General features: G+C 38.8%; 1 protein-coding gene across 4 annotated transcripts in view; it reads right to left on the bottom strand.

Moving 5' to 3' along the window:
- Positions 1-16,184, bottom strand: part of CEP78 (centrosomal protein 78) — a 31,913-nt gene extending 15,729 nt beyond the window's left edge. For 2 of the 4 annotated variants that reach the window (XM_029203112.1, XM_029203114.1), the window contains exons 1-10: positions 15,647-15,899; positions 12,386-12,558; positions 12,222-12,294; positions 11,070-11,173; positions 8,896-9,070; positions 6,776-6,889; positions 4,966-5,030; positions 4,568-4,679; positions 3,006-3,008; positions 807-942 (exon numbers count right to left, since the gene is read on the bottom strand). In XM_029203112.1, coding sequence (XP_029058945.1) covers positions 807-942; positions 3,006-3,008; positions 4,568-4,679; positions 4,966-5,030; positions 6,776-6,889; positions 8,896-9,070; positions 11,070-11,173; positions 12,222-12,294; positions 12,386-12,558; positions 15,647-15,899 — 1,208 coding nt within the window. Of the gene's footprint in view, positions 1-806; positions 943-3,005; positions 3,009-4,567; positions 4,680-4,965; positions 5,031-6,775; positions 6,890-8,895; positions 9,071-11,069; positions 11,174-12,221; positions 12,295-12,385; positions 12,559-15,646 lie in introns of all 4 variants that reach the window. The other 2 variants (XM_029203111.1, XM_029203113.1) reach the window with 1 other exon arrangement.
- Positions 16,185-24,109: the final 7,925 nt, after the last annotated feature.

The following is a 24,109-nucleotide window of genomic DNA, read 5'->3' as shown; positions in this document are numbered from 1 at the left end:
TGCAAAGACTGGGGATTCAACACTATAGTTTATGCAACAGCAATTCACATTACCATTTGCAAAAAAGTAGTCGGTTGTCCAATGGGGATTATAAACATCCATTTAACATGAGCAACTGAACAGATATTTTACACAGTAACTACTTCAAGTACTATTTAAAATCAATTCTCTTTGTTTTCTTAAGCAATTGTTAACCTCCAATTTCGTGAATACTACCAGGTAAGTCACTTGAAGATCATCTAGAGCCATCTATTTCACTTAGCAAGCCTAAAGCGATAGTTCAACCATTTTATTTACAGTTCTATGACAAAAATTACTCTGAACAGCTATCCCCTGGATAAGTAATCAGCTAAAGCTAGTTTGACTCACTAAAGCTGATTTACTGAGTTAAGCCAGTTGGTTTAGAATAGATCTACTCCATATTTCTCATCCATTCTGCATTAAACTATTTCCCATGCCTAAAATGTCTTTTTTCCCATTCGTACATATCCAAATTCCTACTTCTGTGCTGTAGGGCTTGGCTCAACTACACCTGCCTTTAGTGAAACTTTTCTCACCTGCACAATTGGAGATAATTTTAGTCTCCTCATGACGCCCACGGGTTACCTCTGTTGTGACACTTGAGAAACAAGCTGAAACTCCCAATTATTTTTTGTTTTTCTTCCTTAGAGGGCTCATTAGGCCGAAGCCATGTGTGAGTTATCTTTTTTGCTCTATAGAAAGCACCAGAGACCGCCCACATAATAGAAGTTCCTAAACAAAGAATTCTGAATGACTGAAAAAGACAGGGAATGCAAGCACGTTACCTGTTCCTTTTTGCACGTTCTGCAGTACGCCACGGCAGGAAACCAGACACACCAGGTGGTAGAGGTTCAGGAGCATAACATTCTTTACCAGCAGAGTGTTTCCTTCCATTACTTACAGGTTTCTTTGTGGCCAAGCCTATGTTTGACAAAGCATGATAAGAAGGAATCAAGACGCACCAAAGGTCTACAGAGCAACTGTCACACGTGTACACTTTGAAAGGAATCAAACAGGCACTTGACAATGGTGCCAAGGCCATTAAAAAGAGGATCGTTTTGTAAAAAGGTTTTACATAAGCCAGCATTTTTAAAAAATATAAGTTCTCTACAGTAACAAGTTATTTTAACTAAAACAAAAGTACTGAGATGTGCAGAAATGCAAAAATAAATTTTTAAAAAATCCCAAAGAATGATACATTTTATGTATCATGCAGAAACACTCAAGTTTATTGACTCTTAGAACACCTTTGGCATTTCTGAATCTCCAGGATAGAGAAACACAGATACACATACATGACTTCTGCCAAACAGAATCTTTAGAATTAGACCAAAATTTCAATTTAAGATGAATTTTTCTATGTAAAACCAATAAAAGTTATAAGACTACAAGTGGTAGGTGAGTCAACGTTACCCTCCTATAAGCCTGTCAACATTCACTGCTCATTTGATTTCATATAGAAAACACACAAAAAAACAAATGAAACCCACTGGATAAAAGAGTGAAATGTGGAGACATCCTGTATTTCAGTAGTAGAGAGTCAAGTATCTTTATATGAAATATTTGGTAGCAAAAACTAGACCTACGTGTTAATATTTTATTTAGAACAAGCCACATATTAAAATTCACATTTAAATATTTAATTTGTATTTACTGAAAACAAACATCATAGGTTAAAATGGTTATATTTATCCTTCAAATTTACTATATTTTATGTTATTTTATTTATTTATTTTAATAGATCTTTATTGGAGCATAATTGCTTCACAATTCTGTGTTAGTTTCTGTTGCACAACAAAGCAAATCAACCATATGCATACACATGTCCCCATATCCCCTCCCTCTTGAGCCTCCCTCCCACCTTCCCTATCCCACCCCTCTAGGTCATTGCAAAGCACCGAGCTGATCTCCCTGTGCTATGCTGCTGCTTTCTACTATATTTTAGCAGCATTAGGATGGAGTGCAAAATAGAGTGCATGTGGTAATATAGGACAAATATTTCATAGAGTGTAGCTTATTGATAATCACCACATGATCCTGTGTGACTTACATGTCTCTTAAAAATATACAGGAGCTCAGTTCATTTTGTGCTATTCTATTTTGTCTAACTTAATTACCCTCAAAAAAAAAATGCTTATATGCATGTGGTTTGTATGTGTATACCCTTCCTTTACTTTCAGAAACGAATGAAAATATATTTGTAATAAAATTTTTTAAAATCACACTTTTCTTGTTAGGAGCTAAAAAAAATTTCTAATAAAAGTTCCCATCTTTTTTTAGGCATACATAATTACAATATAAATGTGACACAATTCACACCATTATTTCACCCCTATACTCACCTGGATCTAACTATATACCCAGTCATTGATTTGGCTTACCTCTATGTCTCCAAATAACTGAGGCAAATACAAAAAAAAGCCCAAGAAATAAAATTACTCTTAAAATAGCTCAATGAGCTTGTATACTTCAGTTACATTTCCACTTTGTTTAATCATGCTAAATAAAAAAAAAATTTAATTGTTTTATTCTCATTCCATGATGCCCTATTATATACCACCAGGTACTAATATTATAAAATTCCTAATATGTTTTACATATACATGTTTTATTTATATATATTTTTATTTCTAATATTATAGCAAAAGTCAACTTAGCTGTTTTAAGAATGCTTTACATATGATATAAATTTTTAATAATAATATGTAATTAGTGTGATATCACAAATCTTCTTTGTATGTACTATTTGATTATTAAAATATCACTGTCTTGAAATAACTGGCAGACAAGTCATAAGCTTTTTTTTCATTTAATAAACACTCTTAACAACTTCTATTTAATACACTATTGTCCGAGCAAGTTGATTAATGGAGAATCAAAAACATACAACTTTAAGTAGAAAAAAAAAAGGCTGTATTTATGAAGATGTTTACAATAGTTTATTTTAGGTTATTTCCAATTTTTCACCAATTTAAAAAATTGACCAACTCAATGAAAACTTGTGAATACAATGTTAAAAAGTATAACTATGAATCATAAAATTTAAATTTAATATGAAAAGATAAGAATGGCAAATTATATTTAAGAATGGCAAATATATATTATATATTTAAGCAAATAAATATATATATTATATATATAAGCAAATTATATTATATTATATTTAATGGCAAATATATTAAATTATATTCCACATAATTCCATAATGTGGAATTATGTTTATAGACAACAGGAAGAGAAAATAAAAATGTAAATATTGCTTGATAGGATAATGAGACTAGAGGTAGTCTTTTAAATTTTTCATTCTTATGCTAATACAATACCGTTATAAAACCTAAAAATCTTCAAACAACATGTTTTTAAAAAATTGTGGTAAAATACACAAAACAGAAAATTTATCATTTTAACCATTTTAAAGTGGACAGTTCAGTGATATTAAGTCAACAAATTTTTAAAACTTTCAGATGGCACCTAAATAAAAGATGTGTTGTTGTCCATTGGTGATTTTTAATGTATCTGGTGTATAACTAAAGTCACCACAAAACTTTTTTTGGGAAATTGGCAGATCATAAACATAAAAAATTTATTTTGCTTTATATTAAACCTTATTGTTTTACTGTTTCAAATTCAAATTTACTCACAAGAAAGAGTCAGTTTCATATTAGATTTGGTTTCACAAATGCTGCTCCTGCTATTCATTCTTATCAACAACAAAAAAAGACTATTTGTGACTAAAGATAATATGTTCCAGAAAATAAAAAGTTAAGGTCTCTTAGAAACAATACAAATGTTATCAGTAGAAGTGAATTACACCACATTTATATATTCAGGAGAAATGTGAAACTTATTCCATTGATTGTTAAAGGGTTTTAAAAGCTTTTTATTACATTTGGTAACAAAGTTATAGGCTTAGTTGTAAAATCTATCATTTTAGATTTTATGGGTTAACTATCATTTGGAAAATTAAATACACATTACAGTAAACATTTAGAAAATGTTTTTCTAAAATGTTCCATCTAGGTCAATAAACTTGTCTGTAGAAGTCTTTTATAAGGATAATACATATTTCAAGTTTTTGTTATCATTGAGAGAAACAAGATATTACCTGAATCAAAAATTTAGGTAAGAATTTCTAAGAAAGAAGAAGGGAACAATGGGAAGGTTGGAACTGGGAAGAAATTTTGTTTCTTATAGCGCAAAAGGTAATTCTGCATTAAAAAAAAAATCATCCCTCAAAAGCCCCACTACTAAAATTATCATCAAAGTGCACCCCAAATTTCAATTGCAAAGTATTAGAAGTAATCATCAACCAGGAAATATTTTCAAAATAATGAACTTTTTATGAAATCTAAACAATAATGTTGGTTAATATTAATATCTCTTTAAATTCATTTATTATATCTACATTCTATAAATTCTCATAAGTATCAAAATAATTATAGTCCTCCTAATATGCATGTGATTAATATTGGCTGTTTTAATTTTAGCACACTGGAAAACATAAGGGGTATAAATTCTAGTAGCATTAAAAACAAGAAAAAGTTACCAATTCTAATAGTAGCTTTTCCTTTTCGACCACTTCCCAAAATTATAGTTCTCTTTTTCTGTCTAGCAGCTTTGGATGGTTCCTTCACAGATGGAGAAGTTATCCACTGGTACTGAGAAATAATAAATATGCCATTTAAGTTCCAGGTAATTTATGAGGGTTTGATCTTAACTGGAAATTAAGATATTTTAAGTTAATAAAAGGTTTTCAATCTGCATTTCTCAGAACCTAAGTTAAAGAATCACACAACATTTTCAAAGACAGAAAAGCCATTTGATTTGACTAAAAACTTAGTTTTAAGATGGCAGAAAGTACCCTGATAATTTTCTTTTAAGGAAGAAAGAAAAACAAACCATTAAAGAGAAATTATTCCGAGAGAACTAAAACACATTATATACCTCTGACTTGGCACTCCTTCCATTCTGGAGAACTTTTTTGATAACTGATTTCATCACAGAATGATCTAAAGTAAAATAAATTGAAATTAGAAAAATTATTTTCCAATGAGTAGCTATTTCCATTTAAAACCAAAAGCCAACTAATTATTGCTCTTCCCATAAATTTAAATATGAAATCTACATTACGTAATTATACACTTATTTCCCCCTTTGTGTATTCTAGTTTCTTCCTCAGAAACCTAAGATGCCACCTTGCAGACTGCCCCCAATGGCTACTATTTTGGCAGCAGCAAAGGTCAACTTTAAACATTTTGCATCTAAAGCGGCTTTGGATACCTTTGGATAGAAAGTACAGTCTGAGCACCGTCCAGACACTTAGATACCTAAAGGGCATCTAAGATATCAAACCAAAGTCCTGATATTCCCTCAAAAGCCGCTCCTCCCATCAGCTCCCTTCTATGTGATACCACCCAGTTGCACACATAATCATCAACGACTTGTCTCCTTGTTACTATTCCCTTCATACCCCACATCTAATCTATCGGCAAGCCTTGTTAGCTACACCCTCAAAACACAACCTGAATTCAACCACTTTTCACTTGCTCCAAACTTCCAGCCTAAGCTAAGCCATAAACATCTCTTATTTGGACCACTGTGATAGTCTCCTAACTGGTCTCCCTGTTTCTCTTCTTTATCCCCCCAAGTCTATTCTCTATACCAGGTCATCTTATTGAGGTACTATTTGGATCATGCCTTTTTCCAGTTCAAAACTGTCTACTCATTTAGAATAATCCACATCTTTACTCTGGCCTTCAAGACTTTACAAGAGCAGACCCCTGGCTAGCTCCTTGACCTCATGTCATACCACACTCTTCTTCACTCAGTGCTCTGGCCATGTCGGCCTCCTTGCTTTTCCTTAAATACTCCACCCACCTACATGCCTGCATACGCATTGCCTCCTTGTCCTGGAATGTGCTTACCGCATATCTTCCATGGCTTGCTCCTCTCTTCATTCAGGTCTCCGTTCAAATGCCACTTCTCCAGTGAAGCTGTCCCCTAACAAACCTATCCAATGGAGTCCTACCTGCCCCCCGCCACTCTCCTTACATTAAGATACTTCTGCACTTCCCTCTATCTAAAATTATATTACTTATCTGTTTACTCATTTCTATCTGAACTCCTTCACTAGAATGTAAGCGCCATGAGGGCAAGGCTTTTGTCTGTCTGGTTCACTGCTTTTTCCCTAGTGCCTAAACCCGTACCTGGCACACAGAAGGTATTAAAAATATTGTTAAACTGACAAATGAATAAAGTACTCCTTGCAAGAATTCAGAGGTTGCACAAGAAGGAAATAATGCTCTTGGTGGAAGCAGGCTTAGTATCTAGGTTCACCTCTATTCAGAGTAGAGATAAGAAAAATTTACAAGTATAACTCACTTTAATTGGTAAATTATCTGCTAAAAATGTACAGGAAGTGCAACATTAGAAAAGTACAGTTGACGCTTGAACAACATGGGTTTGAACCTCGCAGGTCCACTGACGCACAGATATTTTTCAATAAATACGTACTATCGTCCTACATGATCCAAGGCTGGTTGAATCCACAGATGTGGAACCACTGACTATAAACTTATACCCAGATTTTCAACTGCTTGGGGGGTGGCATCCCCGACCCCCACGTTGGTCAAGGACCAACTGTATACGATCAGGAAAGTTAAACACATGAAGTTTTAAAAACTGTCAATACGTGAAAAAATTCTTTTTGTTTTGCTATGTGTTAATCAATTTAAAAAAAAAAGTGACCACATACCGACAAGTGGGTTTTTTCTTATATCCAAAACGACCAGAGTTCTGTTGGTTTCAAGGGCCTTTAGTAAAGCCTTTGCTCCTTCACTGGTGAGGCCACACTGCTGCAGGTCAAGTGCTTTGGATGAAAGACAAAAGGTCACTTGCTAACTCTATACAGATTTGACATATAGACAACTCTCATTTTCTCACGTGTGGAAGAGTCCTGCACAAGACCAGTCATGGCAGGTTTGTAATTTTGGGTATGGAAAAAAACAGAAACGTATACACACACACATAATGCATGATCCAATTTAAAAACCTCTTCTTGGATGTGCAATGATAACACTGCCTTTAGTGCCAATAAATCATCCAACATATTTTACAATTAAAGGACTGAAGAATAACTGTATATAACCTATGAACAAAAAAAATATCACAAAATGAATCTCAGTTCATAATTAGCAAGGGCGGCAGTGGCATGTAAACCTCACAAGCAAAAACTGGTGGAGCTCAGAAATGCACTGCATTCTTTTGATCATGATCTTGAGCTCCAAATCATGCTTGAAACTAGTTAAAAGGGGAAAACAAAATAGAAGAAATGTAACAACTTTTCCATTGTTCTGTTAGTTTTAGAACAAAAAGACAAGTCTAAGAGGATACAAATAATAACAAATTCAAAGAATGTGTGAATAGAGAATACATACTAAAAACCTATTTTGAAAGTATCATGGTCAAGAACTCTCTCAGTAAAAGGTCAGACAAAAACCAGAACAAATGATCATGAATTCTAGTAGTTCTGGGGCTGAACAACCTACTCATTTAAACCAAAGGGATCATCACAAAAGCACAGGTATTAAAAAATATTACATGAAAGGAAACTATCATGAGTCTTTTTTTTAAGTGCTGTGTGTACCATTGCATTAAAATAACAGAAGTCTTTCAACACCCCACGACACACAGAAATAGCAAGTCAGACATATGGATCTGACAGGATATGATACAACCCTTACAAACTCTCACTACAGAAGAATGGACACACGGTGTAAGTAACCAACTAGCCAAATTAATACAAACAGCCAGTAAACCTCTCTAGTAAATCAAATGAATACAAAATAAAATGTGGTTATTCTCCTATCAGATTAAGCCAAGATTCTGTAAGAAAAGCCTTTAAAATGTCTATACCCTTTTGATCCAACAACTCTCTTTCTAAGAATTTAAACAAAATAAATAGAGATATAGGTAAGGATATATATCAGAGTACTATTTGTAACTAAAAAACTGGACATAGCTTATATACAAGAATGGGTAAGCTATGTGTACTGTGGCATATTCATATAATGAAACACTGAACAGTCACAAAAAATGATGCAGTAAACGCAAATTTACTGACTTGCTAAAATGCTCATACTAAATTAACTGAAAAAAGTTATAAAATTTGGAGTAATCCTACTTGCATAAAAAAGGGAGAGGTACTCATTTTTGTAGTTTTACAGTTTTTTAAAAGTGCTACAAGCCAGTGTTTGTGAGAGGGAGGCTTCACATCCACTGTTGGGGTGGACTACAAATTGGCATAGCATTTCTGGATGGTAAGCTGGCAATGTGTATCAAAAGTCTTAAAAATATGTCACACTTAGTCATTCCACTTCTAGTAACTTATTCTACAGAAGTAATCCCGATGGACACAGAGATGTACATACAACGTATTCACATTGTTTCTGACAGGGAAAAGCAAACTAAATCTAATTGCAAAGAATTGATTAAACTATGGGACATCAATACGATGGAATACTACATGATACATCATTAAGTGAAAAAAGCAGGAATATGAAATAGCAAGCATACTACAATTCTATTTTTGTAATCCCTAAGTGTACAAATATATTTATAGAAAAAAAAAAGACTGAAAGTATATACACCAAAATGAACAGTGATTATGTCTGGGTATTCAGATTATAGGTAATTGTTCTCTTGTTACTCTGTATTTTCTATAAAGGATATATGCAACTCTTAGAGAAAGTTTAAAAGCAAAATAAAAGCTGTCAGAGAAATGAGGCTTTAAAAAAAATCCTATCACAACATATCATGCCAAAAGCTAAGCACATATAATATTAAAAATTCAATATTTTCAATTTTAGAATTTACCTCTAAGCCATAAATCCTCACTAAGAGATTCTGCAAAAGCACTTGCACCCAGGTCACCAATAAGCGTGTTGCAGTTCAGAGTGATGCGCCTCAAACCAGCCATACAGTCAAGATCAGGTCTCCTGTAACGAAGACTCTCAGCCCAGGTTTCTTCATGCCTTCTGATAGTCTGATACTTCAAAGATTTAATGGGATGAAATTAAGATGCTTGAATAAGGAAACACGGTGTGCCTACTGAGTATGGCTTATTATGTCAGAGATTTACACACACACACATCAAGCATATATGCCAGGAGAATCAACCTGAGAAATTAAACAGTCAGTTCTGGTTTACGAGTCCAGTGACCCAGATTCTAGTCGGTCAGTGATTAGATTCCAGCCACTGGATGACCTGTTCTTGAACACTTATGTAAAGTTGGACAACTCAATTATAGTCTATGAATTATTTTCCTTATCTTCTAAGTCAGGAAACTGGTTCTAAATTCTATCATTGCTGAGGTTCTAAATTTCATCATTCTGTCCTACGGTCTCCAAAAACCTGACTGGGCAACCCATAAGAAAACTTTTTAATATGCATCTTATTTATTAACAAATAATATACACGAAGTTCTATACATATAATTTATGTACATTATAAACTACACAGATATTTTTAAGTGATACAAAGGTAAACAGGTTCTAATATTTTCTTTTCCTAACTCCTAAGGCATTATTTTATTTATTTTTTTAAAAATATTTATTTATTTATTTGGCTGTGCCAGGTCTTTAGTTGCGGCATGCCAGATCTTTTAGTTGTGGCATGTGGGCTCTTAGTTACAGCATGCATGTGGGATCTAGTTCCTTGAGCAGGGATCGAAACCAGGCCTCCTGCATTGGGAGCACAGAGTGTTAACTGCTGGACCGCCAGGGAAGTCCCAGGCATTATTTTAAAAACTATATTTACAAAAATGGATCTCACATGCTCCCTAGGGTATGCACACAAACTTCAGAGGCCTGGACTATGCAGAGCCAGTTTGATGTGCCTTGGGAAAATAATGGTTTGACATTTAACCACAAGTATTGTCTTAAAGACATTCAATTCTTTATATTTATAAAATAAATTTTGGTAACAGGGAACACTGACTCTAAATGAAAAACGTCTTATTACATTCTTGAAAAAATAAGACTCAAAGTGCCTTTGACACTCTAAAAGGAAAATCATTAGTGTCATTTTTCTATTAACAATAACTTATAAAAGCTACAAGCAGAAATAACAGCAATCACTTACACAGTGCTTAGTATGTGCCAGGCACTATTTATACAAATTAGTTCATTTAAACCTCATAATGAGGCATAGAGGTTAAGTGATTTGTCCATGGTCACTAGCTATGAAATGGGAGAAAGGGAATTTGAACCTAGGCCATTTGGCTTTGGCACCCAAGTTCTTGACTGCTTTCTATCCCAGGGGTCAATGGACTTGCCCTGTATGGGCTCAAAGAATTTTTCAATTTTTAAAATCTAAATTTAAAAATTTCCAGCTTTGTGGGCTATACAGTTTCTGTTGCAACTACTCAACCCCACTGGTGTAGGGTAAAAGTAGCCACAGCTACCATGTAAACAATGGGTGCGACTATGTTCCAAAAAACCTTTCTTTACAAAACCAGGCGACGGGCTGGATCTGGCCCACCAGCCATAGTTTACCTATCCCTGATCTGCACCAGCAAACTATTAAAAAGGCTTCATGTAAAATTATTAAATAACTTTAAGCCTAAATACAGTAATTATAACCACTGTAAAGTTGTTAAGGCATTATTTTAAAAACTGTATTTACAAATTGCTGATGTAGTGATTTTTATTAGTTTATAAACTACATCAGCTTATAAACACCGGATTCATTTAAGTCTTGAAGACTATAATGGCATAGTTTCTGCACAGCATCACAATCAATGTTTTCAGTAACTAAAAATACATGAAAGTATTATTATGTATTATATATTAAATGTCTGATTTCTAAAATTAAGTGGACTAGCTTTACTAAATGGTAGAATCCCAAACTGAAAACTGGTCATATTCTTTCAACAAAACTAAAGCTGCACTCACATGTATCAAAACACAAAAATGAACTGCCATCTGTATCAATATATTAATGTGCTTCAATCACATATGTTTTCATGAAAGTTTAAACATAAAATCACCTTTAAGATCTTGGCCATGTGATCTGCTCCCTGCCATGTCAGATTACACCCCGTGAAGTTTACTGTCTTAAGAGTGATAGAGTTCTTTATACCTTGACAAATAACTAAAAGGGAAAAAAGAACCACACACACAATAAGATGAAGAACCTATACATTTGTCAGTCTTGACTTATTTGCTTCTCTTGAGTCAATTGGACGTTTATAGCCACATTCTTGAAATCATTAACTACAATCTTCCCAAACAGGTAATTGACGAACCGATACATTCTAAAACTTGTCAGTAACAAAGTGTTATTCCAGTTTACAGCAACAGTTTAATTCTATTTAGATACTAAAACTGAATACACTGAATACTGCAAACTTTATTCCCAACCACTAAAGTACTACATACCTTTTGAGACATAGGAAGAAAAAGAAAAACCTAAAAAGCATAAGACTTCCGATTTTCATTTCCAATGATACATCCCAATCTTGATTATCAATCAACGATTTAAATGTCAAATATAAATCCAGTATTTTATTAGGTGCTATGCAATATACTAGAGCAATAGAAGATAGAGGACATCAAACCCTCTGTTCCCTCAAATTGAAAGGCAGGCTTCCTGACCCCTCCAGACCACTACTGGACACAGGGAACACACACGAATGTTTCAGGACCCCAACCAACAGTCACCTGCTTTGTGATTACTTCCATGATACACCCCCGCCAACACCACTGAGTTTGCTGCTCCTATGGGACGTTACATATATTTCCTATTTTAACACATACCACAGTGCATTATAATTACAATTGCAGATAGATGTTTTAACAATTTAAAGATAATGATGACTTTTTTGCTCTTTACATCTTGCTATTTCCCTTCCCATAATATTTCTTGAAGAGAAACCATAAAAATATAAACAAACACAAAAAACAGAAAACATACAAAATGTGTGGTTTGTGGCTTAACACAAACTTAAGTAAAATTAGTTCTGACAGTATCCAGCATGACAAACTTCCATGGTACAAATGAGAATGGACCAAGGTTTGAGCAGGTACAGGAGACAATCCAGGCATGAACAGCAAGAAAAGGTGGACAGGAAGTAACATGGTGTGTAGGAAATCATGAGACCAGTCTGATGGGAAGAGACTTAAACAAGACTGAAACTCACTTTCTAAACCTCCATCTCCAATTGGACAATTCGCAAGACACAGGTGCACCAAAGTGGCCGATTTATTCAATCCCTTTAATGGGGAGAAAAAGTTTAAAATTTTATTGGTTTAGTATGCCCCAAAAGCAACTATCAAATGTTGGTAGGACACAATGAAGGCTTACCTTTGTTAACAGAGTTAAGTCTCTCTCTCTCAGAACTAGCCCATTTAGCTCCAGGTTCCTTAGCGCACCCGACGCACTTACACAGCATTTAAGAGCTTTACACAACTGGAAGGTCACATCTTTATTTCTTATCGCAGGAACACGACTTCTGTAAACTTTATTTCTGTCAGAACCTAAAGCAAAATTATTGTAAGATGAGTGATTTAAACCATACATTTTATCATCATTAAAAAGCACCTAAAAAAAAAAAAGCATCTGCTCTGTGCTAAGGTTTAGAAACGACTCCTGCCCTTAAAGCCTTCATTAAGGAGGGACACATGTAAACTCAAAATTTCAATCACATGAGATAAAGAAACATAACCTTTATGCACAGAGATTCCTTTGGAGGCAAAAAGTTATATCTAAGTGATGGCTTCAATGATAACCCTGAAGTAGAATCTAGAAAGATGAGACTATGCAGAGTTGCAGTAGGAGGTGCATTAACTGCAGAGAGAGCACCTGTGCAAAGACACTCAAGCCTGACACCTGCTGGGCACTGTAAATACTGCAGGTGGGGATGACTAAAGGCCAGGGGTCCAAGTGTGAGAAGAGACAAATTAAAATAGAGATGTTGGCCGAAGCAAGCCTGGGAGAGAGCATGGCTTGCATCCCACAGGTGATGAGGCCTGGGGCTACCACTGGCTGAGTAAGGGTGCCTCCGCTAATTAGAAAAAGGCGCCCCACTGCTGAAGGACCGATTAGATAAAGGGAGTGATCACAGAAAGCTCCCCTTCCTCAGGGCCAAATAGCCCCATGAGGCTTGGAAGAGCACAGTTCAGACTACACGCCTCTGTGCAGAGCACACGCTGGGCGGCTAATATGCACTAAATCTGTGTGGGCAAGCCATTAGCAGCGTTGTTTTAAGCGTATCTTTTTACTGTAGAAGATCACTCAACCCAAGTAGGCAGATGAACTTAGAGGAACTGAGCCCAGGGGCCGCGAAATCACCTAGGAGCTTCTGCCACAGTCCTGGCAAAATGTAATATGGATGAAGAAGCAAATTTAGGAGGAGGCCAAAATCTACAAGCTAGACCCACTGGATGCAAGACATAAAGAAAGTTCAGTGAAGGAGCTCTGAAGAGAATGGGCTCGGCAATAAATTTTTCTTACATTCAATGTAAAATATTAGGCAAAATTAAGTACAGTGGCCTTTACGGTCCCTTCCAGCTATAATTTCTTTTGATTTCTAGGTTAGTACTCTGGTTAAGTAAAGTCCCTTCAGAGGTACAGAACAGTTCCTACACCTGAATGGGATGCAAAGAATAATCTGACTTCTCTTCACCAGGGGATGAGTTGAACTGTCCTTGAAGAAGAGATAACAGACGGTGTGAACCCCAGATCCTAGAAAAGGGCCAGGCAAATGACAAGTATTCAGGTTTTTGAAAACAAATGAACAATCATTTCCTCTCCTAGATCTTCACACCCTTCCTCTGCTGGCTACTTTTTCCCAGCTTATAAACATCCTCAAATATACCCACCTAAAAAACTCTCAGACCTATGATTCTTTGGATCTTCTTGTGGGTAACCTAAGTCTCTCCCATGCCTTCAAACACCTGTCCTCCCAAAAAGCCCAGATCTGTACCTTGGGCCCAGACCCGTCTACCAGGCCCCTCTAAAGCACTGAAGATGAAGTAAGATCCTCTCCCCATCCCCAATCCCTTCCTACTGTGCTCTGTATCTCACAAAAAGATGCAGATGTAAACTGTCACCCACACTTGCTGCCCTCCCTTTTCTAACTGGTCACCAGGCCCCACCCAATCTCTCTCGGATCTCCAAAATCCAGTCCCACCTTTTATAACTTAAGTGGGACCCTTAGATTACAATTCACCCTGCACCCAATCAACTGCCTTCCATACGGAGGTCCGAGTGAGCCTCTAAACCAGAAGTCCATCTCACTGTTCTTTAGTGTTTCCCTCAGCCTTCAGGATAAACATCCAAACTTCTGACAGGACAAACAAGGCCCCTTTCTGTTGGGCCCCACTAGGTTTCCAGTATCAACTCTCATTTCTTTCCCAAACCCTGAGTTCCACTCCTGTACCTTAGTTTTGCCATTTTTTCTTATATTTCTCAAACTTTGACACACACTTCTCCCTCCTACTACCCCAGGAGCTTCTACATATCCTTAGAAAGGATGGCACCTCCTCCAAGAATCCTACCTTGAACTTTCCCTTCCAAGATTCTGTGCTCTGCAAAGGGGAAAGGTGGGGGGGAGGGATAAATTAGGAATTTGGGATTAACATATACACACGACTATATATAAAATAGGTAATCAACAAGGACCTACTGCATAGCACAGGGAACTCTACTCCATATCCTATAACAACCTGTATGGGAAAAGAATCTGAAAAAGAATGGATATATGTATAACTGAATCACTTTGCTGTACACCTGAAACTAACACAATATTGTAAATCAACTGTCCTCCAATATAAAATAAAAATTAAATTTAAAAAAAAAGATTCTGTGCTCTTTAGCACCAGCTTCCAGAGCACTGACTACTGTGCTTGTGTTTACCTGCCGCCCAGTAGAAGGGAAGATTACCTACGGCAGAAGCATCGTCTCCAGCAGCCCTTGGTTCTGACAACTCATTCAAGTGCCAGGATACTTTACCCACATAACCTACTTCATTAATTCTAAGAACCCACAGAAAGAGTGGTTTTTAATGTCATTTTACAAGTGTGGGGAATGTAGTTCAAAAGTAACCTGCCCAGGCCACAGAGAGCATAAGCCCTAGAACTCAAACCCTAAGCTGCCTTCACACCTGTGCTCTTCCCACTATATGATACGACTATTTAAAAAAAATTTTTTTTTTCCTGAGCCCTGTTTTAATGGAAAGGAAATGAAGCTGGGATATATCAATTTCCTAATCGCTTTGGTCTGTACGGGACAAAGTCATTCAACAGACCAAGTAACATCTGTGGAACAATTAACGATGCTCCAAACTGTGCTAAGTGTTCTACATTGTAGAGTCTACAAGCATTAACAAGGTGCCTCCTTGTAACCGCCACAGAGAGTGGGTCCTGTTAAGCCCATACTACAGATGAGAACACTGAGACCTAGAAGCCTTAAGGCACTCCGCAGGAGTCCTAGGCCGCACGCCCCGTCTAGTGCACGCACACCCTGGCACTGGGCACCGGTTCTAGTGCCCACCCTCCACCTTGCACCATCAAACCCCGCTTCGCAGCGCCGACACCAGAGCCCCTGGAAGCGGGAACTACAAACCTGTCTCGCCAAGCCATGGCTGGAAGAAGCTCTTGATACAGATCAGGGGCAGATCTTTATTAATCTTGAGGGTGCTCAGAAGCGGCGCCCAGTCCAGCCCGCGGAGGCGGTCGGCGTTGAAGTCCAGCACGCCCTCCCGCAGAGAAGCACGCACGGCGGGCAGAGGCACCGAGTCCTGCAGCGCGCACAGGTACTCATAGTGCGAGACGAAGTCGGCCGCGCTGTCGCGGCGCAGCTTCACCGAGTGGATCATGGCCCCAGCGCGGCCTCGGGGGACGCTGGCTGCGGGCACGATGCCCACACCCGCCTGGGGACCCCGGCTCGCCTCCCGGTCCCTCCGGCGCCCACCGCCCGGCGGCTGCGGCCACGCAGCATGCGCAGGACCTGCGTACCAGCCAGAAGACGGAGGGCTACGGGCCCCAGCTAGGCCGGCCCTTCGATGCCGCGCTCCCGCGCCGCTTCCCGCGCCGCAGACCAGGCAGTTGGCGCCAGCCTCATCGCCCTCCGCGCCGCGGGGCTGTGGTTCAAGCCGGTTGGCGGCGCCGTGGGGGCGGGGCTAGAAGACGTCAGTGAGCTCGTCGTGCGTCAGCACGCAGCCCCGCCTCCCATGGGGACCCGGCCTGAGGAGCAGGGGAGGTAGCTTCGAGACTAGGGCAGCGCGAAAAGTAGGTGGTTTGGAGAATTGGGGGTTTCCAGAAGGCGTTTACTGACTGATCCAAATAAAAGTGAGATATGGTTGTATCAATGCATTTTATTTATTTATTTATTTATTTTTATTTTTTGCGGCACGCGGGCCTCTCACTGTTGTGGCCTCTCCCGTTGCGGAGCATAGGCTCCGGACGTGCAGGCTCAGCGGCCATGGCTCACGGGCCCAGCCGCTCCGCGGCATATGGGATCTTCCCGGACCGGGGCACGAACCCGTGTCCCCTGCATTGGCAGGCGGACTCTCAAACACTGCGCCACCAGGGAAGCCCTCAATGCATTTTAAAAGTAGTTAAACTCCCGATAAGTGTCTGTGCTCGCCCCGCCCAGGAGAAAGCGTGCACTCCGTGAGGAACACATGAAAAGCTGAGTGCCTGTGGTCCCTTACCTCGTGCACGGGTGTGTAAATTTCTGCGGAGAGCTCTTAATTTCTGTAATTTCTGCTGACTTGACAAGGTGGTTGGCAAATGGTCACGTGTTCCATGCATTCAGGACATGATCGTGGTTACTAATAATCACTTTGTTTTGTACTGATAATGATGGCTAACTCTGGTAACTAGTACTTTCTGTCTCCTAGGCATTATTTTAAGCACTGTTTCAGTATGAAATCATTCAGTTTTCCTAACAACTCCACAGAGAATTTACTACTGAATATCCACTTTACAAAGGAGAAACTGAGGCATAGGAAGTGAAATAACTAAGTAAGAGGAAGAACTCAGACAATTGGTGTTAATAAATTAACCCTGCAAGGAGGCCGTTAGACTAGTGATGTGGCCGCCTGCATAAACCAACCAAAATCTAAGCCTGTAAATGCCTCAGGATTATGAAAACCGCTAAGGACAACCAGTCACAAACCACCAACTAGGCTTTACAGCCATAGCAAGTCAGTAATTTACTTGCTTTGCTTCTGCCCTTTTAAAATAAAAACCTCTGCAGCTCCTGTGGCTGGAGTGCTCCTCACCACTTTCAGTTTGGTGATGCCTGAATTGAATCTATTTTTGCTCAAATAAACTCTTAAAATTTTAAATATGCCTCAGTTTGTCTTTTAACATTGGCCGTAGAAGTTGGATGCTCCAAACTGTATCCAGTGTCTAGAACAGCGGTCGTCCTCTGGTCAGGCCTTAGGCGTTACGTGCACAACGTTCCTCTTCTACCACCACCTTCTGGATGCCTCCACCCACTACCATCTCCCGCGCATCAGATCCCCTAGATGTGGTCAGCAATGGCTTTCACATGCAGCGTGCTCACATTATAACATCGCAGACAATCCTCCGTCCTCCAGCCAGTGTGTGAAGTGAAACATTACCATTCCTGTTGAAGAGTCTGGTGTGACCGCTTTCCCAAACACAGCCACTCCCCAGCTGACTCTGGGTAACCACTCTTCTGAACTTGGTCTCCATCACTGCCATGGATGTCTTTAGATTTATGCTATATTTTTAGGTATTCTTAAACAGCATATAGTATTCTACTATGTTTTCTCTTGTTACTTGCTTTATTTAGTGTTATCTTTGCTAGGTTCATCCATGCTGACACATAAAGATCTGTCTAGTTCATGTACTTTCCTCGCTATGTAAGATTCCCATGTAGGGAAATAGAATAATTTATATGTGTATTTTCCTGTTGATGGACATTTAAATTGTTTCCAATTTTCAGTATGATTTCTTTTTTAAAAAAATTTTATACAATCTTTAAAGGTTGCTTTACATTACAGTTATTACAAAATATTGGCTATATTCCCTGTGTTGTACAATACATCCTTGAGCCTATCTTACACCCAGTAGTTTATATCTCTCACTTCCCCACCCCTGTATTGCCCCCTCCTCCCCCTCCACACTGGCAACCATTAGTTTGTTCTCTATACCTGTGAGTCTCCCTCTTTTTTGTTATATTCACTAGTTTGTTGTATTTTTTAGATTTCACATATAGTTGATATCATACAGTATTTGTTTTTGTTTGACTTACTTCACTTAGCATAATGCCCTCCAAGTCCATCTATGTTGCTGCAAATGGCAAAATTTTGTTCTTTTTTATGGATGAGTAGTATGCCATTGGTTACATGTACCACATCTTCTTTATCCATTCATCTCTTGATGGACACTTAGGTTGCTTCCATATCTCGGCAATTGTAAATAATGCTGCTATGAACACTGAGGTACGTGTATCTTTTCAAATTAGTGTTTTTGTCTTTTTCGGATATATACCCAGGAGTGGAGTTGCAGGGTCATATGGTAGTTCTATTTTTATTTTTTTGAGAACCCTCCATACTGTTTTCCACAGTGGCTGCACCAATTTACATTCCTACCAACAGTGTACCAGGGTTCCCTTTTCTCTACATCCTTGCCAGCATTTGTTGTTTGTGCTCTTTTTGATGCTAGCCATTCTGACAGGAGTGAGGAGATACCCCAGTGTAGTTTTGATTTACATTTACCTGATGATTAGCAATGTTGAGTATCTTTTCATGTGCCTGTTGGCCGTCTGCATTTCCTCTTTGGAAAAATGTCGATTCAGTTCTTCTGCCCAGTTTTTAATCGGGTTGTTAGTTTTTTTGATGTTGAGTTTTATGAGCTGTTTATATATGTTGGATATTAATCCCTTATTGGGCATATCCATTGCAAATATTTTCTCCCATTCAGTAGGTAGTCTTTTCATTTTGTTGATCATTTCCTTTGCTTGCAAAAGCTTTTAAGTTTAATTAGGTCCCATTTGTTTATTTTTGCTTTTATTTCCTTTACTTTAGGAAATGGATCCAAAAAAATATTGCTGTGTTTATGTCAAAGAGTGTTCTGCCTATGTTATCTTCTAAGAGTTTTATAGTATCCAGTCTTACATTTAGCTCTTTAATCCATTTTGAGTTTCTTTTTGTATATGGTGTTAGAGAATGTTCTAATTTCATTCTTTTACATGTAGCTGTCCAGTTTTCCCAGCACCACTTATTGAAGAGACTGTCTTTTCTCCATTGCATAATCTTGCCCTCTTTGTCGTAGATTGGCATAAGTGCATGGGTTTATTTCTGGGCTTTCTAACCTGTTCCATTGATCTATATTTCTGTTTTTGTGCCAGGACCATACTGTTTGGATAACTGTAGCTTTGTAGTATAGTCTGAAGTCAAAGAGCATGGTTCCTTCAGCTCTGTTCTTCTTTCTCAAGATCGTTTTGGCTATTCAGGGTCTTTGGTGTTTCCATACAAATTAAAAATTTTTTTTGTTCTAGTTCTGTGATAAAATGCCATTGGCATTTTTATAAGGATTGCATTGAATCTATAGATTGCCTTGGGTAGTATGGTCATTTTAACATTATTGATTCTTCCAATCCAAGAACATGGAATATCTTTCCATCTGTTTGTGTTATCTTCAATTTCTTTTATCAGTGTCTTATAGTTTTTGGAGTTCAGGTCTTTTGTCTCCTTAGGTAGGTTTATTCCTAGGTATTTTATTCTTTTTGATGCAATGGTAAGTGGGATTGTTCCCTTAATTTCTCTTTCTGATAGTTCATTGTTATTGTATAGAAATTCAGCAGATTTCTGAGTATTAATTTTGTATCCTGCAACAAATTCATTGATGAGCTCTAGTAGTTTGCTGGTGGCTCTTTGGGATTTTCTTTGTGTAGTATCATGTCATCTGCAAATACGGACAGTTTTACTTCTTCCTTTCCTATTTGGATTCCTTTTATTTCTTTTTCTTCTCTGATTGCTGCAGCTGGGACTTCCAAAACTATGTTGAATGTAAGTGGTGAGAGTGGGAATCCTTGTCAGTATGATTTCTGTGTCACTACATCCATTTTTTTTAGTCTCCAGCATCATTTAATGTAGTTGTCTCCTGTCTTCTTAAAGCTCCCTCTTCTGTGTTTTCCATCAAGCCACTTGATTTTTTTTATCCCTCTCTAATTCCTTCTTCACAGTCTCACTCTTGGGTGTCTCTTGCTTACCCAGTTTCAATGTAGGTGTTCTTTAGGTTCCCATCCTCAGTGTCCACCCCTTCGGACATTTCACAGTTTCTCTGGGTGATCTTATTTCCTGTTCAGGCTTAACTTCCCGCTCCAGGGTGATGTCTTTATTATTTTTTTTTTGCGGTATGCGGGCCTCTCACTGTTGTGGCCTCTCCCGTTGCAGAGCACAGGCTCCGGACGTGCAGGCTCAGCGGCCATGGCACACGGGCCTAGCCGCTTAGTGGCATGTGGGATCCTCCCAGACCGGGGCACGAATCCGTGTCCCCTTACTGGAAAGCCGCATATTTCTCATTGTCCTCAGCATCAGATCTGTGTTCCTTAGCTTGGCATATAAGCTCCTTCACGATTTGACTACCTCTTTTGTCTTACTTCTGGCTACACTCCTTCCTGAATGTCTTCTCTAGACATGTGGACCAGCTTGTAGTTTCTGATGTTCTATCATTCCTTCGGCCTTTACAGATGTTGCTTCTTTACTTAAGACCCTCCTCTTCTGCTTGCTCTTCAGAAAGCTGACACCCGCCTGTTTCCCAGCCTCAGGTTGGGGGCCAGCTTCCCTGGGAGGCTTTCTTTCCCTGACCCTCATCTCTCCTCCCCTGCTTGTTTAGTGCCTCACTACTGTGCTCCCTGACATCCCTGTATCATAATACTTAGTGTCTCCAATGATAAGCATCTTTTTAGATAGTTTTCCTTCCATAGACTATAAGCCCTTTGAAGGCAGGGAAAGTGTCTCATTCATCCTTATATTCCCTATGCCTAGCACAGTGTTGGTACAGAGGAAGTGCTGATTAATGACTACTGGGACTTTCTCATCTATTCTCCATATAAGTCATTACTAGCACCCTGTGGCTACTGCCTACAGATGAACTTCAGGGAAGCTTCATCATATTAATTAATCATCTAACATATTAATTTAAAATGTGTTTTCCTCGAGCTTCCCTATTTTCTGTCTGGCAGTCAAGGCTTGCCTGATCATCTCTTCCCTCCTTAACATTTAGTTATGGCTTAATAGTGGCTTTGGTTTTCTTTTCAGCATCTGGTGTGTTCCAGCTTCCCTGAACATGGTGAACAACAGCTGCCTCCCCATAGCACCTCTGGGATCCTCTGACAAGCCAGATCCATGCCTGGCCCAAGACAAGCTGCCTTGGCTTCCCTGCAGGTACCTGCCCTGGGAGGGACATGGCTACTGGGCAGCACAAGATGTGGACTCTCCTCCTTCAGGGCTCTGGTGAGTGTAAGTTTGACTAGAATACAGTTTATCATTTTACCTCTGATTCCCTGTAGTTGACTGCTGGTCCATCATGACAACATTATACCCAGACTGCCAAGCCATTTTACCTTCCCATGGAACCTCACTGCAGATGCATTCTACTCATCTCTAACATTCATCTTCTCTGGACCTGCTTTCAGAGCAATGCGTTTGTTAGATCCAGTCACAGAGCTATGTCAACAACACAGGCTGTCTTATTTTAACTGACATGTGGTCCCCATTTCTTTTTTCTACTCCCTTACTTATGGCCGTTAACAATGACTCTTTCTCCACTCTTTTCATGTCCCACTGGATTCTGTTGTGTGTCCTTGTTCTCTCACCTGAAGAGGATACCTCTTATTTCACCAAGAAAGTAGGGTTTCAGACACAAACTTCCTCATCTTCTTTCTGCTGACTCTGGCTGCCTTCCAATCCATGTTCCATGACACAGGCACCACCACCTCCTCTTCAAACCCTTCTGTGACTGTCCATTGCTCTTAGGATAAAGACAGACCTCCTCACAGTGGTCTAAAATGTGGAGTCACAGGCTGGCTGCCGGTGGAGAACTGTTGCCATTCTGTAAGATAAGGCCCTTGCTTCAGAATGTAAATCATACCTCCACTAGATATATACTGTTTAGTTTAACAGGCAAGACTTTCTTGATGAAAGAAACAGTGTGTTGACTTGCATTCTAGAGCAAGCTTCTCATCTTGTTGTGCACTGGCACTCTGGGTGCACTAGTCTGCAGGGCAGGGCATCCCCTTGGCAGGATGGAGCATGATCTCTGCAGCCTCGTCTTGCACCTCCTTCCTTTCATTCTCAATCATCCAGCCCACAGTGGCCTCCTTTCAGGCCTGCATACTTACAACGGCACATTGCCCATGCTGCCTCTCTGCATGAAAAGTCCTTCTGTTTAGTTTGCAACTGATTGATGCCTCCTCATCCTTCTCATCTTTTCTCATGTGTCACTTTGTCAAGAAAGCATCCCCTTACCTACTCAACTCATCACATCCCCCTACCGTAGCTCACATAACACCACGTACCTCTCGCTTATAGCCTTCATCACATTTCACATCCAGTTTTAGATAGGTGTTTACCATATGGTCCGAGAGGAAGAAATCATGTCTGTTTTGCTTACTCTTGCATCCCCAGTGACTAGCACAGTTACTGATAACCTTTGTTAAATGGATAAATGAATGTATCCAATCAATGACCAAGCCCTGACAGTTTTTCTTTATAGGGTCTCTCATACTCCTCCCTTCCATCTGTGTTGCCATTACTCCAGTTCTACCATTTATTATTTTATACCTGGATTGCGATGATTGCTTCGGAGAACAGCATGTCTTCCTATCTTCCTCCCTACAACCTCTATTACACCTCCTAAGGTTCTCGGATTATGCCATTGCCCTGTTCCAAACCGTCCATGACACCCATTGCCAACACAATACAGCCAAACTCTTACGATTGACATTCAAGACCCTCCATAATTTGGCTTTAATTTCACTTTCTAGACTTTTAAAAAAATAACTGGATCTAATTGTCTCTGCATCTTTGCTCCCTTTCATACCTACCTATTACATTAATTTTTTTTTCTAGTCAATCTATTTTACACCTCCTTCTCTGGGAAAACTTCACTGAGAATCCAAGCAAGATATGGATCCCTTTTCTCCCCTGAACTTGTAAACAGTTTAACAAGACATATGTGGAACTGCCATAAGGCATCTACATCTTATCTCCCTCTCTGGTATCTAACCTTCCTGAGAACAGAGGTACATCTCCGTGTTCTGTGCAGTTCTCGGCACAGTACTATACACATAGTGAATATTTGGTAAATGAACGAATAAGTGAATGAGTCACCATGAGAAGGGTATCTCTCATTCTTTCTCTCTTTTTCCACTTTCAAGTTTCTTTAGTTAGTTTCCTTAGACAAAAGGTTTCTTCGTAGCTACACAGTGTCCAAGCTCACAGGGTATTGCAAATAGCTGCTAAGAGCATCCCTCCACCACTTTAGAATAGCTTGCTCTCCCTCTCAAGTGGAGAGAGCAGAATTCAATATTTATTAAGTGCCTTTGTTCACTTGGCATTTAGAGGCACTCAGGGCATCAGTGCTCTACACTCAGTGAAATGCCTATTTTGTTTGTAATTTTCCTTTGTGAATAACAGCTATCTACAAAGATGTTTTGTTACAATTTTCCATCCTTTTAGATTCATAAAAAGCATTTTAACTACATAGAAGCAGAAAATGAATAGAAAGAACTTTGAATTACATTTAATAAAAGTTTAGGGAGATCTTTGTGGTACATTAGTGAACTTATTTGGGGAAACTTTAGCCATGTAAATTGTGTTGGAGAGGCACCAAGAGTTCAAGAATTCTCAAAATTTGAGTACACAATTGCCTTACATGTAGGCATGGTGGCAGCCATCTACATAACAATGATTTGGAGGATGTTGTATTAGTCAGCTCTTGCTGTGATAATGCTTTGGAACAAATCGCCCCAAAACTCAGTTACATAAACAAGAATTTATTTTTCTTGGGCCTATGGGCTAGCTGCAGTGGCTCTCTTTGAGAC

Source organism: Monodon monoceros, unplaced genomic scaffold (assembly GCF_005190385.1).
Source record: "Monodon monoceros isolate NGI ecotype Baffin Bay Population unplaced genomic scaffold, NGI_Narwhal_1 Super_Scaffold_5, whole genome shotgun sequence".
Taxonomy (NCBI): Eukaryota; Metazoa; Chordata; class Mammalia; order Artiodactyla; family Monodontidae; genus Monodon; species Monodon monoceros.
The sequence above is the reverse complement of the archived record's forward strand: the minus strand, read 5'-3'. Positions and strand labels throughout refer to the sequence as shown.